The sequence below is a fragment of the Protopterus annectens genome, chromosome 17.part0, assembly GCF_019279795.1.
Source record: "Protopterus annectens isolate FY-2018-M chromosome 17.part0, PAN1.0, whole genome shotgun sequence".
Lineage (NCBI taxonomy): Eukaryota > Metazoa > Chordata > Ceratodontiformes > Protopteridae > Protopterus > Protopterus annectens.
This window is the reverse complement of record NC_056751.1, coordinates 751,938,373-751,952,827: the sequence shown is the minus strand read 5'-3', so window position 1 is coordinate 751,952,827 and position 14,455 is coordinate 751,938,373. Positions and strand designations below refer to the sequence as shown.

The window sequence follows — 14,455 nt, the reverse complement described above, 5'->3', positions numbered from 1 at the left end:
GATAGATAGATAGATGTAGATAGATAGATAGATAGATAGATAAATAGATGTGACCATGCAGAACACACACACACACACACACACACACACACACACACACACACACACACACACACACACACATACACATACGGTGTCCAATATCCATAACGAGAACTGTTATCATCCTTTTTTTGTTTATAATGTCCAGAGTTAGGAAGAAACCAAAAATAAGCAGAAACAATAGTCCCAGATAAAGTACGCATTTTAATATTGGTATTAATGATTTACAACACTAACAGAACACTTGAATTAGCTTGCATTTTCTGAATTATAGGAAATCTGCAGGCATATTGGCAGTCATTATTTGTTTACTATAATCCATTTCTTTTCTGAAAAAAGTCACAGATTATATGATGAACAGAAAAATTCTGACCCCAAATCAGGAGCAATTCAAATGTGTTCTTCCAACTGATTAACATTTTTGCTCCAAGGTTACCAGGGCACAGTTTCACCTCTCCAGTCCAAGAAGGTCCCGTTGTATTTTTCTGACAGACCAGCAATCACAGACAACATTCCTGAGACACTCTCTTCTAGGCTTAATATGGCCTGAAAAGTTACAAAATATGACAGTTAGAAATGAAATGGGGAAACTGTGACAACCTGCAGGAAAGGAAGAATTTATTTTTAAAATTCTAAATAATGATTAAAGCAGTTTGTTTCAAACACAAGAGGTCTGAGCAAACAGAAAAAATGTAAATTTGAGAACAAATATTAACTGGTTTACAAAAAATAAGAACGATGGTATTGTAAGAACATTGCAGATATGCTTCCATACTGCAGTCTTAATCTGACAGAAGTCTAATATGACATGCATTTGAGAACAACTGTCATCTGTTTTATTACAAAATTAAATCAACGGTAGGTAATTTGGAACCTTTCAACTCTTAGATGAGGATCAAGCGAAACAAAAAACGTCCAGTTTGATGCTCCTTTTCTTCTGAGGAGGAGCAGGTCTTAGTGCTTATCCTGTGAGGAGCAAAATAAAAAAAAGTATAAAAAAAACGGTAGCAAACTGCTTGCCTAGACGTGTTTACATCAAATATTTATAACCCCAGATTTTACGTCTAAAAGAACTGGTAGCTACATGGGAACACAAAACCTGGGACTGCACTTCAGTTAAACAATTCTGGGCTAATTTCTGTGAGCGAGGGGTAAAGATAATCCAGCAAAGTATATAGGTCAGAAAGAATTTCGCTGTTTATGGTTTCACTGTTGAAGCTGATTGCCCCCCCCCATTATTCATTTAATAATATTAGTGGCCAAATAAATCTTTTTCACATTGGTGAGATTCCATGCCTCCCAAATTACAGAGTGCTGCCAAATCCTTTACCTGATATAGTATTGAGTAGTATCCATTGCCCTGCATGGTGAGGGGGGGGGGGGGCATAATGCAGAATAGATGGTCCCAATGTTTAGACTTTCCCAATATAGAGAAATGATTTACTCATCTACCAAAAATATGTGGAGCGATCTTATTACATTCTTTAAGAGCTTGCTTGCATTCTTTATTCATTACATATGGATTTTATAGATTCCATACATTTGGTCGAATTTCATTTAGTCAAAAATTAAACCAGGCTTTTCATTACACTGAAAGCTCACTTGACTGAAAGCTCACTTGGTCGAAGTTCATTTGGTCAAAAATGGAATATAGCCCCTGTCCCACTGCAGTGCAACCCTGGAGTGAAAATATTAAATAAGGGGGGGGCACAGCCCTCCACATTATGGCAATAGTTTTTACTAAATACATATATATCAATGCATTCCTAATGGATATATCTTCTTATAATAGTGAATACATTAAATTATGTGGGGGGCTCCCACACCCCCCATTGTGGGGGGCTGTGCCCCCAACAACCCCCCTTATTTAATATTCTCACTCCAGAGTTGCACTGCAGTGGAGCAGGGGCTATATTCCATTTTTGACCAAATGAACTTCGACCAAGTGAGCTTTCAGTCAAGTGATCTTTCAGTGAAGTGCAATGCCTGGTTTCATTTTCAGCTAAATGAAATTCGACCAAATGTATGGAATCCAGATTTTATATATGGTTTTCATCTCCTTTTTCTGCCCTTCACACTTTTTTCCTGTGAAATATATATTTTAAAAAAGAAAAGGAGAAAATAACTTGGTAAAAAGTCACCAGTAAACCGGGAAACACCAAGCCAAACCGATCCAAGGTAGGAGGCTTTTATTCCATTCACAGTGAGCACACAAAACAGGATAAACACATCTCTGCTCTTCTTCTGGGTCAAAGGGTGGGCACTGTTGAAGTGTAGGAAGGCGTTGGAGTACATGTCCTTCCTATACACTTCAGATTTATAGGCACCATTTTCTTTATTCATAGCCACATGTCGATATTCCAGTCTTTCCCGACACTCCTTACTTGATAGCCACATGTCAATATTCCAGTCTTTCCTGACACTCCTTACTTGATAGCCACATGTCGATATTCCAGTCTTTCCCGACACTCCTTACTTGATAGCCACATGTCGATATTCCAGTCTTTCCCGACACTCCTTACTTGATAGCCACATGTCGATATTCCAGTCTTTCCCGACACTCCTTACTTGATAGCCATATGTCGATATTCCAGTCTTTCCCGACACTCTTTACTTGATAGCCATATGTCGATATTCCAGTCTTTCCCGACACTCCTTACTTGATAGCCACATGTCGATATTCCAGTCTTTCCCAACACTCCTTACTTGTAAACTTCAAAAAACTGGTAGTGTTGGCAATATAATCCATAAACTCATAAAAGCTAGTTTCCGTTTCCACCCAAAAGATAACTATGTCATCAAGGAAATGTTTATAGAGCACCCATGAGTCCTTGTATGGTGAAATTAAAATAAATGTATGTTCCCAAACCATCAATACAATGTTTGCATATATGGGAGCACATCTGGCTCCCATAGCTACACCACTAGTTTGTTGGAAAAATTCTCCTTCAAAAAATACAAAATTGTTTTTTAGGGCCATTTCCATCAAAACTAGACAGACACGGAAGTCATTGAAACTGAGGCGTGTGGGTTTACCGATGGTGTCTTCAAACCATGTCATCCCCACATCATGTGGGATGCACCCAAAAAGGTTCACAATATCTATTGTTACAAATAATACGTGCTTAAAAAAACAATTCATTCTTTATGCATCTCAAAAAATCCCAGGAATCTATCAAAACATTATTGTCTTCCCTTGGGATTGCTTTTAACTTTACATCCAAAAACCTGGCCAAGGTGCTGTAATAGAGCCCTCGGCTGAAACAATGGGCCTCAAAGGTGGATCTAATAAGCTCTTATGTACCTTTGGTATTCCAAATATGGATGGAACCAGTGGCCTATCATTGTATAAAAAGGTGTGTGTACCTAAATCAATTAAACCTTCCAGTAACAAATCATGCAGTGTCAGGTGTATATGCTATTGCACTTTCTGGAAACTCTAATGTATTTATTAGTCTCATTCAAAATGTCCATCATTTTTGCTTCATAAAGAATGGAATTCATAAGGACCATTCCCCAACCCTTATCAGGTTTCATAACCCTCAGGTACTTATTACCCCTTATCTGTCTCAATAAATTGTTCTCTTCTTTTTTAATGTTAGAGGCAAACCTGTGTCTTAATAATCCTTTTCTAAGCTCACTCTCAGCTAACAATTCAAAATTCTTAATCTGGGGGTATAATATAGTGGTTTTACAGTGGGAGAAGAAACATTTGCTTCCTTCTGACTTTTACAAACTTGTTAAATATTATACATGATTCCTGGATGACCTTTTTATTTTATGGGATGGTCCCTATGCCCTTATTAGTGATTTTATTAGATATTTAGATTCCACCACTTCATTTTTAAGATTTACATATTCATTTAACTTACACGAGATAGCCTTCCTTGATATTAAATTAATTAAGGATTACCAGAATAGTAGGTTTATATCTAAAATATATCGAAAGGACACATATTCAAATTCACTACTTCATTATAGTAGCATTCACCCTCAGAAACAGAAAAAAGCTATTATTAAGGGACAGTTTGTACGGGCTGACCATATGGTATCACTTTCAGAAGATTTTTTAGATGAATATGATATGTTTTTAAAAAGGGGCTACCCATTGAGACTTGTTAACGATGTCCTTTTAGAGGTAGTAAATAAGAGAGAAAGAAATTTTTATATACCTCTTTTATCTGAGGTTTCATTGGATGTAATACACACAGTGAATGTTGTGCCCTTAAACTCTGTGTTTACAGGAAAAGATTATAATACTTCATTCATTACTACATACATGATTGACAGTCCTGATATTAAACATATTTTGAATAAAAATTGGTCAATTCTAACACATGACCGAAGTATCAGAACACATATTGATGAACAACCTACTATTATTTTTAGAAAAGGAAGAAATTAAAAAAAAAATTTTCGAGAAAGGACATGCTGTGAATCATTTTTCGAATGGACGTATGTTGAAGTGTGGTATGTATCGATACTGTCCCTTTATAAAGGAAGGAACAGTATTTATGATCAATAACACTAAGATTCATATAAAAAATAAGTATAACTGTAACTCTGAACGTATTACTTATTGTGCCATCTGTAACCTATGTGATAGTTTTTACATTGGAAAAACTGACAGAAAACTTAAAAATAGAATATATGAACATTTGTATGAAATAAGAGCACGCAAGAGACAAATGCTTTGTATAAACATACTTCAGAGAACAGTGACCACACTTTTAATTTTTTTATTATTGATGGTGTTACGATGGATATCAAGGGAGGTGCATGGTCTGCCTTACTAGAAAAGAAAGAATTATACTGACAGTTGTTATTAAATGCGAACAACTGGCCAGGTTTAAATGAATCCCTTTCCATTAATTCCCTTTTAAAATTGAGAGCTTTAAACAGATGATTATTTATTTATATATTTATTCATTGCTCTTTTTAAAAAATTGTGAAGTGGATGATCTTTTTTATATCTATTAACATGCATTTATTAACATTTTGTCATTGACATCACAGTTTGTATTGCCCTTTTAAATTTTTGTTACTTAAGGGGAGTGGCTACTATCATGCGAGGCACAAAGGGAGTCTTTAACATGTGTTCTGTGTTTGATTTTAATTTGTCTGATGGAGTTCTTTTGTTGAGGACGAAAGCGCTTACCAGCTTTCTATTGTCTTACAATAAACTTTTTTGCTTTACTTTGTGGACTCCCAGCATTTTCTACAGCATCGATATAGCAGTGGTTTTATTGTGGACATTTGGTTCGCACACGTCCGCAGTCTGGTCAGTAGTTTCTTTCTGTCTTTTGGTGATAACTTTTCAATGTGGACTTTTTTCTAGGCTTGTAACAGTCTGCAGACTAATTGCCTAGTATTCACCTATGAGCATTTACTTAATTGCACAGAAAGATCGTGTTATAAAGCATTTACAGGTGTGAGTTACTGAATGGTATTTTACAGCAGTTGATATGAAGATCATAGAAACCACTACAGAGGAAGGGTGCTGCAAGTAAAACAAGAAACATTTCTGGGGCCCTTTCCTTACGCATGGAAGTAAGCTAGAATGCATGGATATAAGGCACATTTGTTTAGGGCAGAGTACATCTGACATGTATATACTGTCTGTTACTTTTTTAACTGATGTACCAAGGTCTCATTTGACTCTGGATTGTGCCCAGTTTCCTTACTGGACAGTTACTGGAAATGCTGTTTGAGATATACCTTTAACACCAAAGAGCTATGTCTAGTGCAAGGTACTAGAAAGATTAAAAAAACAGAATATCGTTTGATAGACCTTTGGTAACCTTCACATGTCCCTCAATGAGGATGGTAACAGATAATGGGTGGACAGTGGCAGTATTGTACATAGGGCTGCACTACACACAGGGAAGCATTTCAGCTATAGTTAGAGCTATATTCAAATTATAATTTTTGTCTTAAACTGTATAATTGCACTTTTGTACTTTTAACAAAAATAGAAGCTGGCAGCAGATAACGTGTGTTTGGCACACTCTTCTACTTCCAGGATGTGCTCTGGATGTTAACCAAAATGCAGCTGAAGTAACCTCACCTTCATGTAAGGCATGATTTTTATATGTCAATTTTCCACCATGTCTAATCCTGAGTCTTCTTATAAATGCTTTCCCATACATCCAGTACTGTTTATTCATAAAAGAGAAACGTGTTTCTTAACATTTCTACTGAGCTTGATAAATTTTGTCTTTAAATCCTGACAGCTTCTTGGATTGCATAATCATAGGTTCTTACGTTCCTAGGTTCATAGGTGTGTACTAGGCTAATGGCCCTGGGGCATTTACAAGCCTAGCCATAGGATTATCCTGGCATCGTGCCACCCGACCTTAGTTCCCAGTGCCTCTGTTGAGTAAAGCCACTGGAGTCACCCCCGGGGTGAATTTACTATTTCCCATCCACTCATCAAGATTTCTGTTGAAGAGGGTCAGTGAGGTACTCTGCTTGACATGTATGAGAAGTCTATTCCATAGCATGGGCAGTCTCTGGGTTATGAACCTGTCCCTCCAGTACGTTCTGTTGATTGTGGTAATGAGGTGGGGGCCTCTGTAGTATGTGGTGCGGAGGAATTGGGATTTCTTTAGATACAGCATTTCTAACAGAGCTGGGTCAGACATGGCTTTGTAAGTCAAGCAGAGATCGCCTCTAAGAAGGCGATATGAGACATAGAATAGTTGGAGTTTTTTGAGTTTGTCCATATAGGACAAGTGTTTAAGGCCTAGGATCCTCTTTGTGAGGTACTTTTGCAGCCTCTCCAGTTGTTGCAAGTGTCTAGAGAGGTACATGCCAAATGGGGGCATTGTACTCGATGATTGGCCTAATGAGGGAAGAGTAGAGGAAGACAATGACCTCTTTCTTCCTGGATACAAAACCCTTAGTAATGAGATGTGCCACATAGAAGGACTTTCTGTGGCAATGCTGTGATCAAAAGAGAAGTTGCTGTCAATCTGGGTTACCAGATCTCTTATAATGCCTTCTGTGTTCAGTGGACTACCATGAATGTGGTAATTCATGGGAACCAGGTTTTTCCCAAAGGGGATGATGACACATTTTTTGGCATTGAGCTTAGGGCCATGGCTCTGACACCAGTCGTTGGTCTCAATGAGGCCATTCTGTAGGATGTCAACATTACTTGGGGAGTTAATAATAGCACCCAACTGTCAATCGTCTGCGAACTTTGTCAGCCAGAGTCCCTTTGTGTTGGCCTGGACTTCAGAGAGGACCCAGGACCGAACCCTGTGGGACTCCACTTGCGACTAGTCGGCAGGCTGACTTGGAGTCATCTACTTTCACACTGTGGGTTCTACCTGTGAGCCAGTTTGCAACCCACCTAGTGATATAGGGGTTGATGCCTAGATTAGAGTTTTTCTATGATTCCTGAGTGGGGAATGATATCAAAGGCCTTGGCCAGATCAAAGTAGGCTGTATGAGCCATCTTGACTTCATCCACAGCTCTGGTGACTGACTCAAAGAAGTCGATCAAGTTGAGCAGGCATGATCTACCCTTCACAAAACCAAACTGTGTGGGATCTAGAATTTGGAGATTCCCTATATCCTTGTTTATTAGGTCCATAATGATGCATTCCATAGCTTTGCATATCAGACTCGTCAAGCTAATGGGGCGATAGTTCCCAGGGTCTGTAGTCGCTCCTCCTTTGTGGAGAGGGATGACTGTAGCAGTGCACCAATTGGTAGGGACAAAGCCTGAGCTGAGGCTGTGATTGAACAGGGCACACAGGTGAGGTGCCAGTTCACTCTGTAGTTCATGTAAAACACAGCCAGGGATATTGTCAGGTCCCATAGAAGCTGTATTTGTGGCCTTGGACAGTACGGTTTTAACCTGTGCAGCAGTAATACTGGGTGCCTGGCAATCTACTGGTATTGTGATTGGTCTTTTGGGGGGGGGGTAAAGTTGACACTGAATCTGTCAGCCAGTATATTGGCAATATCTGTTGGCTCGGTATAGGCAGTACCATTGTGCAGTAGCTCAGAGCAAATATGGGTATTGCAATGGAGATTCTTTACATAACTATAGAAGGCCTAGTGGTTGTCTTTACTATCTGCTGCAGTTCTGTTTTCATAGCTAGCTTTAGAGGATTTGATTGATGAAGGATCTCAACTTTTTGTTGAGGCTGATAAGGGAGTTTTTCCAGTCTTGGGACTTCACCTTATTCCGCATCAGTTTCCTTCTTCTGTTGTAGAGTTTGTTTATGGCAGGGGACCACCAGATTGGCTTCCTTTACTTTTGGAGGAGAGCGTCTTGGTTCTATTGGGTATGGCGACATCCATGCATTTGTGTACGTGTTCATACAGTGCATTGGTGTATGATTCAGCAGTCATGCAGCTATTCTCCATTTGCATGGGTGCTGTGAAGTTAGCCACCTCTGTTTTTAGGAGCCCAGAGTTAGCTTTGGGGAAGTTTTTCATGATGGTCACCTTTGTGGGGGTAGGGGGGTGGGAGGTATGTGTATTTCAAAGGTGATTAATTTGAGGTTGGATCTAACCAGGGAGGAGTTGACTATTGATGTAGGGCAACGGTCGCCCATGTTAGTAATGAGCATGTCAAGGATGTTTCTAACACTGGTGGAGGTAAGAACGAGCTGGTCCAGGGCATTGGAATTAATGAATTCCAGGAAATGTTGGGCAAGTGTATTGGTACAGTAGTTTTCACAGTTAATGGAGGGGTAGTTGAAGTCACCTAGTATGAGAGTGTTAGGCTGGACCCTAATATTCTCCAGGGTGTGTAGGAATGTGGAGTGTGAGTCTTGAGACATGGTTGGGGTTCTATAGCAGGCTATGACCTGATTCACTGTCTTACCCAGTGTTAGCTGCACCTGAAGTATCTCTGATGCATTATGTTGGTCTACCAGTCTGGAGGTGTGCGCATCCTTTATAAATATGGAAACACCACTGCCTTTGGTGTTTCGGTAAAAGTTCTGAGGCTGAAAGGTGTGGAATGAGTAATAGCCTGGTAGTGTAGGGGTACTTTCTGCTGCCTTAAACCAGGTCTCTGTTACAGCACAAATGTCAATGTTCTCCATTTTAAGGAGTCCTTCGAGCGAGTGTATTTTGAGATTTAGACTTCTAGCGTTGAGCAGCATAACCCTCAGATTACATTTGTTTGTAGCTGTTATGGTGGTAATTTGGTCTTTGGAACACCGCCTAAAAAAAGGCACTATAGGGGTGGCAAGAACCTTGGTCAGTATCCAGAAGCCCAGGGGTGACAGATGCAAACCATCTCTGGCAAATCTTTGAGGTCTGTCAATTATGTCATCTCAGGCAGATACTGGATCCCCTTAGAATGAGACCAGAAACTTAGCCAGTTGTTGAAATCAATCATTTTCTGCTTGTAGTGTGGTATCATTCTAGGTGATGGTAGGATGCTGCTCAGGGCTAGGGTCATACCCACCTAGGCTACATAATCAGAGAGCTCATCCATTTCTCTTTTCATGTACTCCAGGGAGGTACATCAAAGGTCATTCACAGCCACATGTACAATGACAGAATCATATTTGTACCTATTGTTAAGAGACCTGAGTATGTGCATTATGTTGTGGATCCTGGCACCTGACAGGCAGATGACTGTTACTTTCTCCTTATTCAACCTACTGAGTGGGACATCAGTGTGCCTCACTATCGAGTCATCTATTACTAGTGTGTTGGGCATGCTGTTTTGCCTTAGGGGCTTTTGTTGAGTAGCACACTGTATAGGAGAGTTATGTGTCTCATGATTAGTGTTGTGTTGTGGTGGTTGAATGCATTTCTGCCTTGGAGGTCTCTGCTGTTTAGGTAGATTTTTATTGAGAGCCTGTCCAGTGAGTGACAAAGTGGTAGTAAATCTGAGCAGGGCAGAGATGTTGTCTCCAGCCCCAGCAGCTGCGGCAGCAGCAGTTTCTAGTTCATGATGTGGGTTTCCTGGGTGTTTCCAGAGAAAATGAGAGATGTAATGCCTTGAAAGTATTTAACATCAGCAGGGGTCTTGCTGCCACTGGGCTGTGCCTGACACACCTCCCATAACAAGCACTCAAAGTGCATCCTGTATGAGGGATCTATCCTACCACAAACGAGTCACCCCAACAGAAAGGAAAATGGTTGTCCCATAACAAGCACTCAAAGTGCATCCTGTATGAGGGATCTATCCTACCACAAACGAGTCACCTCAACAGAAAGGAAAATGGTTGTCCCATAACAAGCACTCAAAGTGCATCCTGTATGAGGGATCTATCCTACCACAAACGAGTCACCTCAACAGAAACGAAAATGGTTGTCCCATAACAAGCACTCAAAGTGCATCCTGTATGAGGGATCTATCCTACCACAAACGAGTCACCTCAACAGAAAGGAAAATGGTTGTCCCATAACAAGCACTCAAAGTGCATCCTGTATGAGGGATCTATCCTACCACAAACGAGTCACCCCAACAGAAAGGAAAATGGTTGTCCCATAACAAGCACTCAAAGTGCATCCTGTATGAGGGATCTATCCTACCACAAATGAGTCACCCCAACAGAAAGGAAAATGGTTGGACTCTGACGTCTTCATGGTCCATCATGGAGAATGATCCCAGCTCCCGTGCAATGGAAGTTATTTCTGCTGCCCTTATCTGTAACATTTCAGTCAGTACCCATAAGTACAGCTGAAAATAGGGGTGCAGATTGACTTATAAAGTAACATCTTAATCACATGACTCAGTTCTTGCTTTCTTCATCATAGTCCAGTACAACATCAGCAATTCTACCAGTATAACAATCTGCTTGTTGGTCTCAAGAACTTCATTACCCTTTCTCTTGAACAAGACTCTAAGATGGTTAAATTCTTATACATGAGGAAGCTGCTTCATTCTCACCTGGAGAGTGCAGTCCACTCTTCCAGGACAGATTCATGACCTAAGCTTTGGGGTTGATGATTTTTCATCACAAGATTATCACACTTCTGTGCATGCTGAAGACCAGAGTCACCTCACTACTGTTGACTTATTTGTGCATGTTTTCTTTTGGCAAAATATGTGTTCATTGTGTGTTAATTTCCTTGAGTCTCTTTAAAATTTAAATCTTGCCTCTCCCTTTCCACGAAGAACATAAATGTAGTGTTAACTAATAAAAAAGAAGGGACCACAAATGAACACCAAGCCATACAATTAGAAATACTGAGCGCTTTTGTCTTTAATTGAAACAGACTTCATCAAAGTACAACTGTTTAAAAACACCACACTTTAAAAAGAATATGTGAATGAATGAAATCACCCCAAAAGGTATAAAAAAAACTTCATGCATGCATAATCAGTTACTCTTAAATAATTGCATAAAGCATCCTAATGCAGACCTAAATGAGCTAAACTGAATGTCAATTTAAATTTAAAGCATTATTTATAGATCCCTAAAAAAAATAATACATATAAAACTTATATAATCCTTATATAAAAATATATATGACGTGCAAAGCTACAAAAATAAAAGTGCCTATGTAATAAAAACTAAGTTCATAAACATCAATGAGAATGAACAAAGTGCAATACACTTAGCAATAAAACAGCAGTAGCCCTAGAATGCATAAATTATATATTAATAGAATATAAACATATATAAATGTAAATGTATCTAATTTATAAATATAAATAAATATGAACAAGTATATTTAAATATATATAATGTATATATATATATATATATATATATATATATATATATATATATAACTTCTTAACAACAAGCTGCTTTATATTTTAACAAGCTGATAACAGAGATTACATCATTTAAACCAGGTGCTGTCATGGTATTAAGCCTAATCTGTCCTTTAAACTCCTTAATCTCTAAAACTAAATTCATATCCCCACATGGAGACGAAGGACAGATTCTATCTGTGAAAAACTGAGGGTCTGCCAGCCCAGCCAGATAGAATTTTGTAAATAATTCTATGTCCTTGTAAATATTAATATGATCCACAGTCTTGTGTAACAAATGTAAGAAAACTGTGTATGTTCTGAGCTTCAAAAATGTAACCACAGTACACCCTGCTGGAAGAAAGCTGATAAGTAAAACATTTTATGACTGTTTGATCTCAAGCTCCAAGACAGGATGTCTGCAGGCAGAAATTATTTCTATTGTTCTAAGACAGAGATAATTGCTAGGTTTTTCATGTAAAGTGTATTTTATTGCTGTGGCTTCCTTGCATGGCAGATTACAAAAAGAAATCTTAAAATTTAAATTTCTGTGAGCCTGGGAAAATTAAGTGTAAGTGTCAAGAATGATGTAATCTGAAATGACTCAGCAGTACTGTGCTTTATCAATTTAAGACTTTCTCAGAGAGAAAGATTGAGCATTTTGTATTTGTCTTCATATCTGACAACAACTCACCAGACACTTGCTTTGCTCTGTAAGTAAAGTAATTCAGAACTTAGTATTTCTCTTAGAGACAGATAGAATATAGCCAGATTAGTCTAGCTGTTTTCTATATTTATGTCAGACTATCCTGTAATATTGTTTTAAAGCATTTTCTGGTGATTTCTGAACTCTCTAGTGTCACTGTGTTGAATTAATGAGTATTGTCTTGTGTTTTTATTATTTATTATTAAATTTTTTTAAACCGTTCATCTGTAGCTGTTTTGTGTAGAGATAATTTAAGCTCTTAGAGTACTTTGCATGTATTTGGTGATAATGTACTAAGCCACTCTAGAATAGTCTTAGTCCTGGGTTACACTTACTATTTGGATAATAGCAACATTACACGGTAGAATTGGTCACCCTTTCGGAATGGCCTTATTAGTAGTTGATAAGTAGTGGTTGATGGCAGTGACTTCTACATTATAGTCTGGGCAGAAAGGAGCATAGCTGGAGAACCTGTGCCAGCCTTCCCCAAGGAGTGTTTGTGTGTTTGTATATAACTCAAAGCACAAAGTGTGTGTGTGTGTGTGTGTGTGTGTGTGTGTGTGTGTGTGTGTGTGTGTGTGTGTGTGTGTGTGTGTGTGTGTGTGTCAGCTACTTTGGCAGGGACATGAAGCAGTGGTTGGACAGAGAGGGTGCTGGAGGTTTTGGTTTAACCACCTAGCTGAGATCTGTACCCTATAGCTGTGTCAGTGGGAGTCTTATTGGGGATCTGGAGAGAAAGGGAGAAACCAGCCACAGACTGACTGTGATCTCTGTGTGCTGTTAAGAGAAATTCTGCTTTACTGTGTGTGTACTTGTTATCCTCCCAATTTGGACGCCCCTCACTGGTGCTAGTGTTGAGGATTGAGGCTCCTTGATTACTGGGCCAGTGCATGGGCATCACACTATCAATAATGAAAAATGTAAACTTCTTAACATTTAGACAGGTAGTAGAATGTCTATAGTACATTAGTATTTTTCTTTTTCTTAATATCATAATAATGCTCCCTAACTCTGTCCTTCATCTTCCTAATGGTTTTACCAACACAGTAGGCCTCACAGGTTACACATCTAGCTAAATAGACTATGTCTGTGGTATTACTACTGCATTTACCCAGACACCCAACAGTTCCAGCAAAGTTTCCAACTAACATACGTGCCTTCATGGATATAGCTACACATCTTAGAAAAAAACATTTGAGCATCCTACTGTGGGTAAACTGCATCCTGGCTGCACTAGATTCCAACGTGGATTTAATACTCCTTCCCTTGGAGTAAATAATGACAGGAGAAGGACCAAGATAACATTTACTTTCATCAGTAAAAATGGTATTCCAACACCACACTATTGAATCAACATAAAGACCAGTGTTGGTACTAAAGGGAATAGTAAAGGAGGGGAAGGAGCTGTCATAAACACTAACCACTTGTTAATCAGTATCACTGTGGAGGTTGGGTGATCAACACACATCCAGTTCAATGTCATCTCCCACAACTTGTGTACCTCTGATTATAGGAGCAGATCTGTTACTCCTACATCTTATGACCTCCTTCTTAATACTATCTAAATGAGGCTTAGAATATCCCCTTTCTAAGAAGAGCAAGTGATTAGATGTTCTGTATTTCTAATTATATGGCTTGGTGTTTGCTTGTGGTTCCTTCTTTTTTATAGGTTCATAGGTTCATAGGTAGGTACTAGGCTATCTGCCCGAAGGTATTTATAAACCTAGCCAGAATGTGTTGACTATCGCCGCTCCCTTAGATTAGTTCCCTGTGCCTCTGTCCAGCAGAGCCACTGAAGTGATCCCCGGGGTAAACTTTCTGTTTCCCATCCACTCGTCAAGGTTTCTCTTGAAGAGTGCTAGCAAGGAGCTCTGCCTAATGTAGATTGGAATCTTGTTCCAAAGCATGGGAAGTCTCTGGGACAGGAATATATCCCTCCAGCACATCCTATTTATTGTTGTGGTGAGGTTTAGATCCCTAGATCATTTGGCTCGAGGGGATAAAGTTTTCTTTAGGTGGAG

At 39.0% G+C, this 14,455-nt stretch overlaps 1 protein-coding gene across 1 annotated transcript in view; it reads right to left on the bottom strand.

Annotated features, from left to right (window-relative positions):
- Positions 1-226: 226 nt before the first annotated feature.
- The window catches only part of LOC122791344 (C-factor-like), a 429,108-nt gene continuing 414,879 nt past the window's right edge, over positions 227-14,455 (bottom strand). The window contains exon 8 of the mRNA XM_044059061.1: positions 227-588. Coding sequence (XP_043914996.1) covers positions 475-588 — 114 coding nt within the window. The 3' untranslated portion in view covers positions 227-474. The remainder of the gene's footprint in view (positions 589-14,455) is intronic.